Source organism: Telmatherina bonti (assembly GCF_933228915.1).
Source record: "Telmatherina bonti genome assembly, chromosome: 8".
NCBI classification, from domain to species: Eukaryota; Metazoa; Chordata; class Actinopteri; order Atheriniformes; family Telmatherinidae; genus Telmatherina; species Telmatherina bonti.
This window is the reverse complement of record NC_136626.1, coordinates 40,900,317-40,917,455: the sequence shown is the minus strand read 5'-3', so window position 1 is coordinate 40,917,455 and position 17,139 is coordinate 40,900,317. Positions and strand designations below refer to the sequence as shown.

Below are 17,139 nucleotides of genomic sequence, written 5' to 3'. Positions count from 1 at the left end.
AGTTGTCCTCCCGCAGGACCAGAGGGACGGACAGCCGTTCTCCTGCAGGACCAGAGGGACGGACAGTTGTCCTCCCGCAGGACCAGAGGGACGGACAGCCGTCCTCCCGCAGGACTAGAGGGACGGACCAGAGGGATGGACCAGAGGGACGGATAGTCGTCCTCCCGCAGGGCCAGAGGGACGGACAGTCGTCCTCCCGCAGGACCAGAGGGACGGACAGCCGAATTCCTGCAGGACCAGAGGGACGGACAGTCGTCCTCCCGCAGGACCAGAGGGACGGAAAGTCGTCCTCCCGCAGGACCAGAGGGACGGAAAGTCGTCCTCCCGCAGGACCAGAGGGACGGACCAGAGGGATTGACAGTCGTCCTCCTGCAGGACCAGAGGGACGGACAGTTGTCCTCCCGCAGGACCAGAGGGACGGACAGCCGTTCTCCTGCAGGACCAGAGGGACGGACAGTTGTCCTCCCGCAGGACCAGAGGGACGGACAGCCGTCCTCCCGCAGGACTAGAGGGACGGACCAGAGGGATGGACCAGAGGGACGGATAGTCGTCCTCCCGCAGGGCCAGAGGGACGGACAGTCGTCCTCCCGCAGGACCAGAGGGACGGACAGCCGAATTCCTGCAGGACCAGAGGGACGGACAGTCGTCCTCCCGCAGGACCAGAGGGACGGAAAGTCGTCCTCCCGCAGGACCAGAGGGACGGACAGTCGTCCTCCCGCAGGACCAGAGGGACGGACAGCCGTATTCCTGCAGGACCAGAGGGACGGACAGCCGTATTCCTGCAGGACAAGAGGGACGGACAGTAGTATTCCTGCAGGACCAGAGGGACGGACCAGAGGGACGGACAGTCGTCCTCCCGCAGGACCAGAGGGACGGACAGTCGTCCACCTGCAGGACCAGAGGGACGGACAGTTGTCCTCCCGCAGGACCAGAGGGACGGACAGCCGTCCTCCCGCAGGACTAGAGGGACGGACCAGAGGGATGGACCAGAGGGATGGACCAGAGGGACGGATAGTCGTTCTCCTGCAGGACCAGAGGGACGGACAGTCGTCCTCCCAAAGGACCAGAGGGACGGACAGCCGTCCTCCCGCAGGACCAGAGGGACGGAAAGTCGTCCTCCCGCAGGACCAGAGGGACGGAAAGTCGTCCTCCCGCAGGACCAGAGGGACGGACAGTCGTCCTCCCGCAGGACCAGAGGGACGGACAGCCGTATTCCTGCAGGACCAGAGGGAAGGACAGCCGTATTCCTGCAGGACAAGAGGGACGGAAAGTCGTATTCCTGCAGGACCAGAGGGACGGACCAGAGGGACAGACCTGAGGGACGGACAGTCGTCCTCCCGCAGGACCAGAGGGACGGACAGTCGTCTTACTGCAGGACCAGAGGGACGGACCAGAGGGATTGACAGTCGTCCTCCTGCAGGACCAGAGGGACGGACCAGAGGGATGGACAGTCATCCTCCCGCAGGACCAGAGGGACGGACAGTCGTCTGCCTGCAGGACCAGAGGGACGGAATGTCGTCCTCCCGCAGGACCAGAGGGACGGACAGTCGTCCTCCCGCAGGACCAGAGGGACGGACCAGAGGGACGGATCAGAGGGACGGACCAGAGGGACGGACCAGAGGGACGGACAGCCGTCCTCCCGCAGGACCAGAGGGACGGACAGCCGAATTCCTGCAGGACCAGAGGGACGGACAGTCGTCCTCCCGCAGGACCAGAGGGACGGACAGCCGTATTCCTGCAGGACCATAGGGACGGACAGTCGTATCCCTGCAGGACCAGAGGGACGGACCAGAGGGACGGACCAGAGGGACGGACCAGAGGGACGGACAGTCGTCCTCCCGCAGGACCAGAGGGACGGACCAGAGGGATTGACAGTCGTCCTCCTGCAGGACCAGAGGGACGGACAGTTGTCCTCACGCAGGACCAGAGGGACGGACAGCCGTTCTCCTGCAGGACCAGAGGGACGGACAGTTGTCCTCCCGCAGGACCAGAGGGACGGACAGCCGTCCTCCCGCAGGACTAGAGGGACGGACCAGAGGGATGGACCAGAGGGACGGATAGTCGTCCTCCCGCAGGACCAGAGGGACGGACAGCCGAATTCCTGCAGGACCAGAGGGACGGACAGTCGTCCTCCCGCAGGACCAGAGGGACGGAAAGTCGTCCTCCCGCAGGACCAGAGGGACGGACAGTTGTCCTCCCGCAGGACCAGAGGGACGGACAGCCGTCCTCCCGCAGGACCAGAGGGACGGACCAGAGGGACGGATAGTCATCCTCCCGCAGGACCAGAGGGACGGACAGTCGTCCTCCCGCAGGACCAGAGGGACGGACAGCCGTCCTCCCGCAGGACTAGAGGGACGGACCAGAGGGATGGACCAGAGGGACGGATAGTCGTCCTCCCGCAGGACCAGAGGGACGGACAGCCGAATTCCTGCAGGACCAGAGGGACGGACAGTCGTCCTCCCGCAGGACCAGAGGGACGGAAAGTCGTCCTCCCGCAGGACCAGAGGGACGGACAGTTGTCCTCCCGCAGGACCAGAGGGACGGACAGCCGTCCTCCCGCAGGACCAGAGGGACGGACCAGAGGGACGGATAGTCGTCCTCCCGCAGGACCAGAGGGACGGACAGCCGTCCTCCTGCAGGACCAGAGGGACGGACAGTCGTCTTCCTGCAGGACCAGAGGGACGGACCAGAGGGATTGACAGTCGTCCTCCTGCAGGACCAGAGGGACTGACAGTCGTCTTCCTGCAGGACCAGAGGGACGGACCAGACGGACGGACCAGAGGGACGGACAGCCGTATTCCTGCAGGACCAGAGGGACGGACAGTCGTCCTCCCGCAGGACCAGAGGGACGGACCAGAGTGACGGACCAGAGGGACGGACAGTCGTCCTCCTGCAAGACCAGAGGGACGGACAGCCGTCCTCCCGCAGGACCAGAGGGACGGACAGCCGTCCTCCCGCAGGACCAGAGGGACGGACCAGAGGGACGGACAGTCGTCTTCCCGCAGGACCAGAGGGACGGACAGTCGTCCTCCCGCAGGACCAGAGGGACGGACAGCCGTCCTCCCGCAGGACCAGAGGGACGGACAGCCGTATTCCTGCAGGACCAGAGGGACGGACAGTCGTCGTCCCGCAGGACCAGAGGGAGGGACAGTCGTCCTCAATCAGGACCAGAGGGACGGACAGCAGTCGTCCCACAGGACCAGAGGGACGGACAGCCGTATTCCTGCAGGACCAGAGGGATGGACAGTCGTCCTCCCGCAGGACCAGAGGGACGGACCAGAGGGACGGACCAGACGGACGGACCAGAGGGACGGACAGTCGTCCTCCTGCAGGACCAGAGGGACGGACCAGAGGGATGGACAGTCGTCTTCCTGCAGGACCAGAGGGACGGACAGTCGTCCTCCCGCAGGACCAGAGGGACGGAAGGTCGTCCTCCCGCAGGACCAGAGGGACGGACAGCCGTCCTCCTGCAGGACCAGAGGGACGGACAGTCGTATTCCTGCAGGACCAGAGGGACGGACCAGAGGGACGGACCAGAGGGACGGACCAGAGGGACGGACAGTCGTCTTCCTGCAGGACCAGAGGGACGGACCAGAGGGATTGACAGTCGTCCTCCTGCAGGACCAGAGGGACGGACCAGAGGGACGGACAGTCATCTTCCTGCAGGACCAGAGGGACGGACCAGACGGACGGACCAGAGGGACGGACAGCCGTATTCCTGCAGGACCAGAGGGACGGACCAGAGGGACGGACCAGAGGGACGGACCAGAGGGACGGACAGTCGTCTTCCTGCAGGACCAGAGGGACGGACCAGAGGGATTGACAGTCGTCCTCCTGCAGGACCAGAGGGACGGACCAGACGGACGGACCAGAGGGACGGACAGTCATCTTCCTGCAGGACCAGAGGGACGGACCAGACGGACGGACCAGAGGGACGGACAGTCATCTTCCTGCAGGACCAGACGGACGGACCAGACGGACGGACCAGAGGGACGGACAGTCATCTTCCTGCAGGACCAGAGGGACGGACCAGACGGACGGACCAGAGGGACGGACAGCCGTATTCCTGCAGGACCAGAGGGACGGACAGTCGTCCTCCCGCAGGACCAGAGTGACGGACCAGAGGGACGGACAGCCGTCCTCCCGCAGGACCAGAGGGACGGACAGCCGTCCTCCCGCAGGACCAGAGGGACGGACAGTCGTCTTCCTGCAGGACCAGAGGGACGGACAGTCGTCTTCCCGCAGGACCAGAGGGACGGACAGTCGTCCTCCCGCAGGACCAGAGTGACGGACCAGAGGGACGGACAGTCGTCCTCCTGCAAGACCAGAGGGACGGACAGCCGTCCTCCCGCAGGACCAGAGGGACGGACAGTCGTCCTCCCGCAGGACCAGAGTGACGGACCAGAGGGACGGACAGTCGTCCTCCTGCAAGACCAGAGGGACGGACAGCCGTCCTCCCGCAGGACCAGAGGGACGGACAGCCGTCCTCCCGCAGGACCAGAGAGACGGACAGTCGTCCTCCTGCAGGACCAGAGGGACGGACAGTCGTATTCCTGCAGGACAAGAGGGACGGACCAGAGGGACGGACAGTCGTCTTCCTGCAGGACCAGAGGGACGGACCAGACGGACGGACCAGAGGGACGGACAGCCGTATTCCTGCAGGACCAGAGGGACGGACAGTCGTCCTCCCGCAGGACCAGAGGGACGGACCAGAGGGACGGACCAGAGTGACGGACCAGAGGGACGGACAGTCGTCCTCCTGCAAGACCAGAGGGACGGACAGCCGTATTCCTGCAGGACCAGAGGGACGGACAGTCGTATTCCTGCAGGACCAGAGGGACGGACCAGAGGGACGGACCAGAGGGACGGACAGTCGTCTTCCTGCAGGACCAGAGGGACGGACCAGAGGGATTGACAGTCGTCCTCCTGCAGGACCAGAGGGACGGACCAGACGGACGGACCAGAGGGACGGACAGTCATCTTCCTGCAGGACCAGAGGGACGGACCAGACGGACGGACCAGAGGGACGGACAGCCGTATTCCTGCAGGACCAGAGGGACGGACCAGAGGGACGGACCAGAGGGACGGACCAGAGGGACGGACAGTCGTCTTCCTGCAGGACCAGAGGGACGGACCAGAGGGATTGACAGTCGTCCTCCTGCAGGACCAGAGGGACGGACCAGACGGACGGACCAGAGGGACGGACAGTCATCTTCCTGCAGGACCAGAGGGACGGACCAGACGGACGGACCAGAGGGACGGACAGTCATCTTCCTGCAGGACCAGACGGACGGACCAGACGGACGGACCAGAGGGACGGACAGTCATCTTCCTGCAGGACCAGAGGGACGGACCAGACGGACGGACCAGAGGGACGGACAGCCGTATTCCTGCAGGACCAGAGGGACGGACAGTCGTCCTCCCGCAGGACCAGAGTGACGGACCAGAGGGACGGACAGTCGTCCTCCTGCAAGACCAGAGGGACGGACAGCCGTCCTCCCGCAGGACCAGAGGGACGGACAGCCGTCCTCCCACAGGACCAGAGGGACGGACAGCCGTATTCCTGCAGGACCAGAGGGATGGACAGTCGTCCTCCCGCAGGACCAGAGGGACGGACCAGAGGGACGGACCAGACGGACGGACCAGAGGGACGGACAGTCGTCCTCCTGCAGGACCAGAGGGACGGACCAGAGGGATGGACAGTCGTCTTCCTGCAGGACCAGAGGGACGGACAGTCGTCCTCCCGCAGGACCAGAGGGACGGAAGGTCGTCCTCCCGCAGGACCAGAGGGACGGACAGCCGTCCTCCTGCAGGACCAGAGGGACGGACAGTCGTATTCCTGCAGGACCAGAGGGACGGACCAGAGGGACGGACCAGAGGGACGGACCAGAGGGACGGACAGTCGTCTTCCTGCAGGACCAGAGGGACGGACCAGAGGGATTGACAGTCGTCCTCCTGCAGGACCAGAGGGACGGACCAGACGGACGGACCAGAGGGACGGACAGTCATCTTCCTGCAGGACCAGAGGGACGGACCAGACGGACGGACCAGAGGGACGGACAGCCGTATTCCTGCAGGACCAGAGGGACGGACCAGAGGGACGGACCAGAGGGACGGACAGTCGTCTTCCTGCAGGACCAGAGGGACGGACCAGAGGGATTGACAGTCGTCCTCCTGCAGGACCAGAGGGACGGACCAGACGGACGGACCAGAGGGACGGACAGTCATCTTCCTGCAGGACCAGAGGGACGGACCAGACGGACGGACCAGAGGGACGGACAGTCATCTTCCTGCAGGACCAGACGGACGGACCAGACGGACGGACCAGAGGGACGGACAGTCATCTTCCTGCAGGACCAGAGGGACGGACCAGACGGACGGACCAGAGGGACGGACAGCCGTATTCCTGCAGGACCAGAGGGACGGACAGTCGTCCTCCCGCAGGACCAGAGGGACGGACCAGACGGACGGACCAGAGGGACGGACAGTCATCTTCCTGCAGGACCAGAGGGACGGACCAGACGGACGGACCAGAGGGACGGACAGCCGTATTCCTGCAGGACCAGAGGGACGGACCAGAGGGACGGACCAGAGGGACGGACCAGAGGGACGGACCAGAGGGACGGACAGTCGTCTTCCTGCAGGACCAGAGGGACGGACCAGAGGGATTGACAGTCGTCCTCCTGCAGGACCAGAGGGACGGACCAGACGGACGGACCAGAGGGACGGACAGTCATCTTCCTGCAGGACCAGAGGGACGGACCAGACGGACGGACCAGAGGGACGGACAGTCATCTTCCTGCAGGACCAGACGGACGGACCAGACGGACGGACCAGAGGGACGGACAGTCATCTTCCTGCAGGACCAGAGGGACGGACCAGACGGACGGACCAGAGGGACGGACAGCCGTATTCCTGCAGGACCAGAGGGACGGACAGTCGTCCTCCCGCAGGACCAGAGTGACGGACCAGAGGGACGGACAGTCGTCCTCCTGCAAGACCAGAGGGACGGACAGCCGTCCTCCCGCAGGACCAGAGGGACGGACAGCCGTCCTCCCACAGGACCAGAGGGACGGACAGCCGTATTCCTGCAGGACCAGAGGGATGGAAAGTCGTCCTCCCGCAGGACCAGAGGGACGGACCAGAGGGACGGACCAGACGGACGGACCAGAGGGACGGACAGTCGTCCTCCTGCAGGACCAGAGGGACGGACCAGAGGGATGGACAGTCGTCTTCCTGCAGGACCAGAGGGACGGACAGTCGTCCTCCCGCAGGACCAGAGGGACGGAAGGTCGTCCTCCCGCAGGACCAGAGGGACGGACAGCCGTCCTCCTGCAGGACCAGAGGGACGGACAGTCGTATTCCTGCAGGACCAGAGGGACGGACCAGAGGGACGGACCAGAGGGACGGACCAGAGGGACGGACAGTCGTCTTCCTGCAGGACCAGAGGGACGGACCAGAGGGATTGACAGTCGTCCTCCTGCAGGACCAGAGGGACGGACCAGACGGACGGACCAGAGGGACGGACAGTCATCTTCCTGCAGGACCAGAGGGACGGACCAGACGGACGGACCAGAGGGACGGACAGCCGTATTCCTGCAGGACCAGAGGGACGGACCAGAGGGACGGACCAGAGGGACGGACCAGAGGGACGGACAGTCGTCTTCCTGCAGGACCAGAGGGACGGACCAGAGGGATTGACAGTCGTCCTCCTGCAGGACCAGAGGGACGGACCAGACGGACGGACCAGAGGGACGGACAGTCATCTTCCTGCAGGACCAGAGGGACGGACCAGACGGACGGACCAGAGGGACGGACAGTCATCTTCCTGCAGGACCAGACGGACGGACCAGACGGACGGACCAGAGGGACGGACAGTCATCTTCCTGCAGGACCAGAGGGACGGACCAGACGGACGGACCAGAGGGACGGACAGCCGTATTCCTGCAGGACCAGAGGGACGGACAGTCGTCCTCCCGCAGGACCAGAGTGACGGACCAGAGGGACGGACAGTCGTCCTCCTGCAAGACCAGAGGGACGGACAGCCGTCCTCCCGCAGGACCAGAGGGACGGACAGCCGTCCTCCCGCAGGACCAGAGGGACGGACAGTCGTCTTCCTGCAGGACCAGAGGGACGGACAGTCGTCTTCCCGCAGGACCAGAGGGACGGACAGTCGTCCTCCCGCAGGACCAGAGTGACGGACCAGAGGGACGGACAGTCGTCCTCCTGCAAGACCAGAGGGACGGACAGCCGTCCTCCCGCAGGACCAGAGGGACGGACAGTCGTCCTCCCGCAGGACCAGAGTGACGGACCAGAGGGACGGACAGTCGTCCTCCTGCAAGACCAGAGGGACGGACAGCCGTCCTCCCGCAGGACCAGAGGGACGGACAGCCGTCCTCCCGCAGGACCAGAGAGACGGACAGTCGTCCTCCTGCAGGACCAGAGGGACGGACAGTCGTATTCCTGCAGGACCAGAGGGACGGACCAGAGGGACGGACAGTCGTCTTCCTGCAGGACCAGAGGGACGGACCAGACGGACGGACCAGAGGGACGGACAGCCGTATTCCTGCAGGACCAGAGGGACGGACAGTCGTCCTCCCGCAGGACCAGAGGGACGGACCAGAGGGACGGACCAGAGTGACGGACCAGAGGGACGGACAGTCGTCCTCCTGCAAGACCAGAGGGACGGACAGCCGTATTCCTGCAGGACCAGAGGGACGGACCAGAGGGACGGACCAGAGGGACGGACAGTCGTCTTCCTGCAGGACCAGAGGGACGGACCAGAGGGATTGACAGTCGTCCTCCTGCAGGACCAGAGGGACGGACCAGACGGACGGACCAGAGGGACGGACAGTCATCTTCCTGCAGGACCAGAGGGACGGACCAGACGGACGGACCAGAGGGACGGACAGCCGTATTCCTGCAGGACCAGAGGGACGGACCAGAGGGACGGACCAGAGGGACGGACAGTCGTCTTCCTGCAGGACCAGAGGGACGGACCAGAGGGATTGACAGTCGTCCTCCTGCAGGACCAGAGGGACGGACCAGACGGACGGACCAGAGGGACGGACAGTCATCTTCCTGCAGGACCAGAGGGACGGACCAGACGGACGGACCAGAGGGACGGACAGTCATCTTCCTGCAGGACCAGACGGACGGACCAGACGGACGGACCAGAGGGACGGACAGTCATCTTCCTGCAGGACCAGAGGGACGGACCAGACGGACGGACCAGAGGGACGGACAGCCGTATTCCTGCAGGACCAGAGGGACGGACAGTCGTCCTCCCGCAGGACCAGAGTGACGGACCAGAGGGACGGACAGTCGTCCTCCTGCAAGACCAGAGGGACGGACAGCCGTCCTCCCGCAGGACCAGAGGGACGGACAGCCGTCCTCCCGCAGGACCAGAGGGACGGACAGTCGTCTTCCCGCAGGACCAGAGGGACGGACAGTCGTCCTCCCGCAGGACCAGAGTGACGGACCAGAGGGACGGACAGTCGTCCTCCTGCAAGACCAGAGGGACGGACAGCCGTCCTCCCGCAGGACCAGAGGGACGGACAGCCGTCCTCCCGCAGGACCAGAGGGACGGACCAGAGGGACGGACAGTCGTCCTCCTGCAGGACCAGAGGGACGGACAGTCGTCTTCCTGCAGGACCAGAGGGACGGACAGCCGTCCCCCCGCAGGACCAGAGGGACGGACAGCCGTATTCCTGCAGGACCAGAGGGACGGACAGTCGTCCTCCCGCAGGACCAGAGGGACGGACAGTCGTCCTCCTGCAGGACCAGAGGGACAGACAGCCGTATTCCAGCAGGACCAGAGGGACGGACAGTCGTCCTCCTGCAGGACCAGAGGGACAGACAGCCGTATTCCTGCAGGACCAGAGGGACGGACCAGACGGACGGACCAGCCGTAGTTTTTCAGATCCAACAAGAATTACTTCAGTCTTATCTGAGTTTAAGAGGAGAAAATTTCTAGACATCCAAGTCTTTATGTCTATGAGACAATTTTGTAGCCTATTGGGCTGATTTGTTTCATCTGGTTTAAAGGATAAGTATAGTTGAGTATCATCTGCATAACAATGAAAGTTTATTCCATGCTGTCTAATAATTTTGCCTAAAGGGAGCATATATAGCGTGAAGAGTATTGGTCCAAGTACAGAACCTTGAGGAACTCCATGACTTACTGTAGTTTGGGAGGAGGACTTGTCATTTACATTAACGAACTGAAGTCTATCAGATAAATATGATTTAAACCAGCTTAACGCTGTACCTGTAATTCCAATCACCTGTTCTAGTCTCTGTAACAGAATGTTATGATCGACTGTATCAAATGCAGCACTAAGATCAAGCAAGATAAGTACGGACAGAAGTCCTTTGTCTGAGGCCATAAGAAGGTCATTAGTAACTTTCACCAATGCCGTCTCAGTGCTATGATGAGCTCTAAATCCTGACTGAAACTCCTCGCATAAATTATTTCTGCTCAGGTGGGCATGTAGCTGAGCTGAAACTATTTTCTCCAGAATTTTGGACATAAACGGGAGGTTAGATATAGGTCTATAATTTGCTATCACCTCTAGATCCAGAGATTGCTTTTTAAGTAAAGGCTTGATTACAGCAGTTTTAAATGATTGTGGTACATATCCTGTCACTAAAGACATATTGATAAGATTTAGTAGTGATGTATTAATTAAAGGGAAAATGTCCTTAAAGAAACCCGCCACCGACCCCGCCGTGAAAATCGCCACCGACCCCGCCGTGAAACCCGCCACCGACCCCGCCGTGAAAATCGCCACCGACCCCGCCGTGAAACCCGCCACCGACCCCGCCGTCAACTTGCCACCGACCCCGCCGTCGACAGGTTCAGTTCATCCCACCACAAACTAAAGAAGCAACACACATATCCTGGAGAAACCCCCCCTCCCCCACTGAAACTACCATTACTCCACTTCTGCACATAAACCCCATCTCACCTTAAGCTGCTTCTCCTTCTTTTTGCGCACCTCCTCCCACTCATTGACGATTCGGCCCCACAGGATCCAGGTGTCCTCCTCCAGATGGGACAGGTTGGAGGAAGCCGAGGAGCTGGAAACCAGGGAGGAGCCACTGTTTCTCCGAGAGCCGTTCATGGAGCGCAGAGACTTGCTGTCCGTCTCCAGAAGCCTGTAGACATGACACATTTATCACTGCAGACTACATGTGCAGACTACATGTGCAGACCACATGTGCTGACCACATGTGCAGACCACATGTGCTGACTACATGTGCAGACTACATGTGCAGACCACATGTGCAGACCACATGTGCTGACCACATGTGCAGACTACATGTGCAGACTACATGTGCAGACCACATGTGCTGACTACATGTGGAGACTACAGCCCAGATTGAGATCTCTGCCTTGAGGCCCTCCACTCCGTGTCATCACCTGAACTGCCACTGTAATCACGACGACGCTTCGTCTTGTCCCACACCTGACGCTCGTCTTTTCCTCGCTCGTCTTTTCCTGTCACGTCCCCTAAAAGTTACTTCGGTCTGGCTGTGATCGTCGTATCTTCCATGTCTGTGTCCCCCGTTGTGTCGTTTCTCACTTCCCCCGACTTCTTTCTCGTTTCGGCGTCCAATTTCTCCCTCATCACGGCATCCGATCTCTCTCTCATCCTCATCTTCATCTTCACTGTCACTGTCAGTCTCCTCTTACAAACCAAAGATCGAGTTGCCGGAGTCCAGAATCATTTTGAGGGCCTCTGTAGCGGAGTACATTTTCTGTGGAGCTGGCATTGTCAATCTTAAGTGTGTTAGTGTCGTTTACTGTGTTGCTATATGATACCAGTTATTTGTGTTTATTTACTAAATCAGCCGCAGCCCCGCCCACATTTTAAGCGCGAAAACACAGATTGCCGGAAGATCTCGTCATCGGCAGGGAAGTTGTAACGTGAATGACGGAATATCTCGTCAATGGCGGAGAAAAAGTTAAATACCTGAACTAACAGCTGCGGTTTCAGTTATTTTCCGATTAAGAGTCGACAACATGTGAAAAGTTTTCACCCATATTAATAGACAATAATATCTGACAGGAAACCAGGATGAATTAACCAGTCATCTTGATGGAAAAATCTTGTAATTATGATATTGAGAGGATCTGTCGAAAAGAGATGGAAAGAGATTGGGTGGTAGAAGTTCTTATCTCATACTGTAAAGTGTTTCTGGAATGTAAACATCTGCAAAGGACATAACCCCTCTGCTGGAAATCGGTGTCGTGAAGCTCACTCTGGGGGTCCTACAACAAGAACAGGGACAATGATGTTGCCAGATTTGTTTGGCAAAAGAAAAGTGTGTCATTTTAAGTTTATTGCTGGTTCACCTTGTTCACGGACTGGTGTCAGTTGGTCTGCCGGCTTGTATGAACTCCTTGCAAGTTAAACTTTTGTACATTTTCACTGATCTATTGTTCAATGGGAGTTTTTTCTCCAACACAACTTTAGTCTGATCATGCAGCAGAGGAGATCACTGGCTGTGGTGTGGAACTGCATGTGGAAAGAGCTACGTATGTGTTCTTCCATTCTAGACTATGCCGTCTGTTGGCAGCAAATTGTAGTAGCTCTGACATGCTATCTTGATTTTTTTTTTAAAAGTACAAAGATATTAGCTCAAATTAGGTCTTTTTTTTTTTAATGAGGATTTCATGCCGGTTCGGAGGGTGTGCTGCAAGGAGGATTTTTCTGCATATTTTTGTTCTTACAAGGCTTGTTATGATGAGTTTCCATGGCAACAAAAGACTTGTTTACAATCGGGATCAACTGATTAACCTCTCCAAAATCAGGATTATCAGCGAAACAACACATCAAATCCAGATGGAGTTGAAAAGAAAGAGAAGAGGATGCAGAGCGGGAGTCAGAGAGCAAAGAAAGCTATGGAGATTTAAACCATTTGTCCCGACCGTCATCATGGGTAATGTGAGATCGCTAGCTAACAAAACGGACGAGCTCGAGATGCTAACAAGGTCTCAGAAAGAATACAGAGAGTGCAGTATTATGTGCTTCACCGAGACATGGCTGCATGAACACATCCCTGACTGTAATGTGTCTGTACCGGGCTTTAAAACGGTCCGTGCAGACCGCAGTAGACAACACAGCGGAAAGCTAAAGGGTGGTGGAATTGCAGTGCTGGTTAACCAGCGTTGGTGTCATCCTGGACTTGTTACTGTTAAGAAGAAGATATACACAAGGGACATGGAACTGTTAGCTGTGAGCCTCCGTCCATATTATTTACCCAGAGAGTTTACCTGTGTTATTCTGGTAGTGGTTTATATAATACCTGGTACCGCACCAGACACAGCCTGTGACGTCATCAGCTCCGTCGTTGCTCGGCTACAAACACAGCATCCAAACTCATTCACGGCGATCTCCGGAGACTTCAACAACGTCTCCCTCTCTGCAACTCTACCAACATTCCAGCAGTTTGTCAGCTGCTCCACCAGAGAAAATAAGATCTTGGACTTATTTTATGCAAATATGAATAATGGATACAGTTGTTCTGTCCTGCCTCCTTTAGGAAGATCTGACCATAATCTGGTTCTTCTCACCTCCACCTACAAGCCCATCGTTCAGCAGCAACCAGTCATCACAAAGACTATCAAAATCTGGTCTGCTGAAGCTGAAGATGCTCTTAGAGGAGGCTTTGAGGCTACAGACTGGAACGTCCTCTGTGAACCTCATGGAGACGACATCAACGCCATGACTGAGTGTGTGACAGATTACATAAACTTCTGTGTGGACAGCATCGTCCCAACAAGAACAGTGAGGTGCTTCCCCAATAACAAACCCTGGATCACCAGTGAGCTGAAAAAGCTGCTGAACATCAAAAAGAAAGCCTTCAGGGATGGAGACAGGGAGTTATTGAGGGCAACACAACTTAAAACACAAACTAAGAAGTGCAAGGAGGACTACAGGAAGAAGTTAGAAAGTCAGCTCCAGCAGAATAACCTGAGGGATGTGTGGTCTGGAATGAAGAAGATCACCGACTTCAAGTTAAAGGGGGACCAGCCTGATGGAGGTCTGGACAGAGCTAATGAGCTGAACATATTCTTCAACAGGTTCAGTTCACCCCCTACCTCCAGCCCAACAGACCACACACCCTCCATAAGCCCACTGCTTTCCTGTCACGCCTCCAATCTGTCACCCTGCAGCTCAGTCATGGACCAGAACACAGCTTCATCTCCCTCCACATCAGGACATCCTGAGACCTCCACCTTGTTTGTCTCCTGCAATCAGGTTAAGAAGCAACTTGAGAAACTGAACCAGAACAAGGCTGCAGGTCCAGATGGTGTCAGTCCCAGAGTTCTCAAGTCCTGCTCAAAACAACTTTGTCCGATTCTCCAGCACCTTTTCAACACCAGTCTGAGACAAAATAGAGTCCCAGTGCTGTGGAAAACCTCCTGCCTTGTTCCAGTGCCTAAAAAAACACAACCAGCTGAACCAAGTGACTACGGACCAGTTGCCCTGACATCTCACATCATGAAAGTCCTGGAGGGACTCTTACTGGCTCACCTCAACAAGCAAGTAAACACCTTTCAGGACCCATTCCAGTTTGCATATCGTAATGGACTTGGGGTTGAAGATGCCATCATATCATATATATAAATATATATATATATATATATATATATATATATATATATATATATATATATATATATATATATATGTATACATAAATACAAGACCCGTCCCTAGATAAACTCTCAAAACAAGAACCTTCCTTAGATAAACTCTGAAACAAGAACCTTACCTAGATAAATTCTGAAACAAGAACCTTACCTAGATAAACTCTGAAACAAGAACCTTACCTAGATAAATTCTGAAACAAGAACCTTACCTAGAAAAACTCTGAAACAAGAACCTTCCTTAGATAAAACTGAAACAAGAACCTTCCTTAGATAAACTCTGAAACAGGAACCTTACCTAGATAAACTCTGAACCCAGAACCGTCCCTAGACAAACTCTCAAAACAAGAACCTTCCTTAGATAAACTCTGAAACAAGAACCTTACCTAGATAAATTCTGAAACAAAAACCTTACCTAGATAAATTCTGAAACAAGAACCTCCTTGGATAAACTCTGAAACAAGAACCTTACCTAGATAAATTCTGAAACAAGAACCTTACCGAGATAAACTCTGAAACAAGAACCTTCCTTAGATAAAACTGAAACAAGAACCTTACCTAGATAAATTCTGAAACAAGAACCTTACCTAGATAAACTCTGAAACTAGAACCTTCCCTAAATATACTCTGAAACAAGAACCTTACCTAGATGAACTCAGAAACTAGAACCTTCCCTAAATATACTCTGAAACAAGAACCTTTCCTAGATAAACTCTGAAACAAGAACCTTAGCTAGATAAACTCTGAAACAAGAACCTTCCTTAGATAAACTGAAATAAGAACCTTCCTTAGATAAACTCTGAAACAAGAACCTTCCTTAGATAAACTGAAAAAAGAACCTTCCATAGATAAACTCTGAAACAAGAACCTTACCTAGATAAACTCTGAAACACTAACCTTACCGAGATAAACTCTGAAACAAGTACCTTCCTTAGATAAACTCTGAAACAAGAACCTTACCTAGATAAACTCTGAAACAAGAACCTTCCTTAGATAAACTCTGAAACAAGAACCGTATCCAGCTAAACTCTGAAACAAGAACCGTATCCAGATAAACTCTGAAACAAAAACCTTACCTGGATAAACTCTGAAACAAGAACCATCCCTAGATAAACTCTGAAACAAGAACTTTCCCTAGATAAAATCTGAAACAAGAACCTTACCTAGATAAAATCTGAAACAAGAACCTTACTTAGATAAACTCTGAAACAAGAACCTTCCTTAGATAAACTCTGAAACAAGAACCTTCCTTAGATAAACTCTGAAACAAAAACCTTACCTGGATTGACTCTGAAACAAGAACCATCCCTGGATAAACTCTGAAACAAGAACCATCCCTAGATAAACTCTGAAACAAGAGCCTTACCTAGATAAATTCTGAACAAGAACCTTACCTAGATAAATTCTGAAACAAGAACCTTACATAAATTCTGAAAAAAGAACCTTCGTGAGATGAACTCTAAAACAAGAACCTTACCTAGATAAATTCTGAAACTAGAACCTTACCTAAAAATACTCTGAAACAAGAACCTTCCCTAGATAAACTCTGAAACTAGAACCTTCCCTAAATATACTCTGAAACAAGAACCTTACCTAGATAAATTCTGAAACAAGAACCTTACCTAGACAAACTCTGAAACAAGAACCTTCCTTAGATAAAACTGAAACAAGAACCTTCCTTAGATAAACTGAAACAAGAACCTTCCTTAGATAAACTCTGAAACAAGAACCTTACCGAGATAAACTCTGAAACAGGAACCGTATCCAGAAAAACTCAGAAAATAGGACCTTACCTCGATAAACTCTGAAACAAGAACCTTACCTAGATGAACTCAGAAACTAGAACCTTCCCAAGAAAAACTCAGAAACTAGAACCTTCCCTAGACAAACTCTGAAACAAGAACCTTCTCTAGATAAACTCTGAAACAAGAACCGTTTCCGGATAAACTCTAAAACAAGAACCTTCCTTAGATAAACTCTGAAACAAGAATCTTACCTAGATAAATTCTGAAACAAGAACCTTCCCTAGATAAACTCTGAAACAAGAACCTTCCCTAGATAAACTCTAAAACAAGAACCTTCCCTAGATAAACTCTGAAAAACTAACCTTCCCTAGATAAACTCTAAAACAAGAACCTTCCCTAGATAAACTCTGAAACAAGAACCTTCCCTAGATAAACTGAAACAAGAACCTTCCCTAGATAAACTCTGAAACAAGAACCTTCCCTAGATAAACTCTGAAACAAGAACCTTCCCTAGATAAACTCTGAAACACTAACCTTCCCTAGATGAACTCTAAAACAAGAACCTTCCCTAGATAAACTCTGAAACAAGAACCTTCCCTAGATAAACTGAAACAAGAACCTTCCCTAGATAAACTCTGAAACAAGAACCTTACCTAGACAAACTCTGAAACAAGAACCTTCCTTAGATAAACTGAAACAAGAACCTTCCTTAGATAAACTCTGAAACAAGAA

The 17,139-nt window shown here is 55.3% G+C and overlaps 1 protein-coding gene across 1 annotated transcript in view; it reads right to left on the bottom strand.

Annotated features, from left to right (window-relative positions):
- Nucleotides 1-10,937: 10,937 nt before the first annotated feature.
- LOC306759986 (ecotropic viral integration site 5 protein homolog) overlaps nucleotides 10,938-17,139 on the bottom strand; it is a gene marked incomplete at its 3' end in the record, with an annotated part of 63,343 nt that continues 57,141 nt past the window's right edge. The window contains exon 3 of the mRNA XM_079245732.1: nucleotides 10,938-11,160. Within this exon, the coding sequence (XP_079101858.1) occupies nucleotides 10,938-11,160 (223 nt within the window). The remainder of the gene's footprint in view (nucleotides 11,161-17,139) is intronic.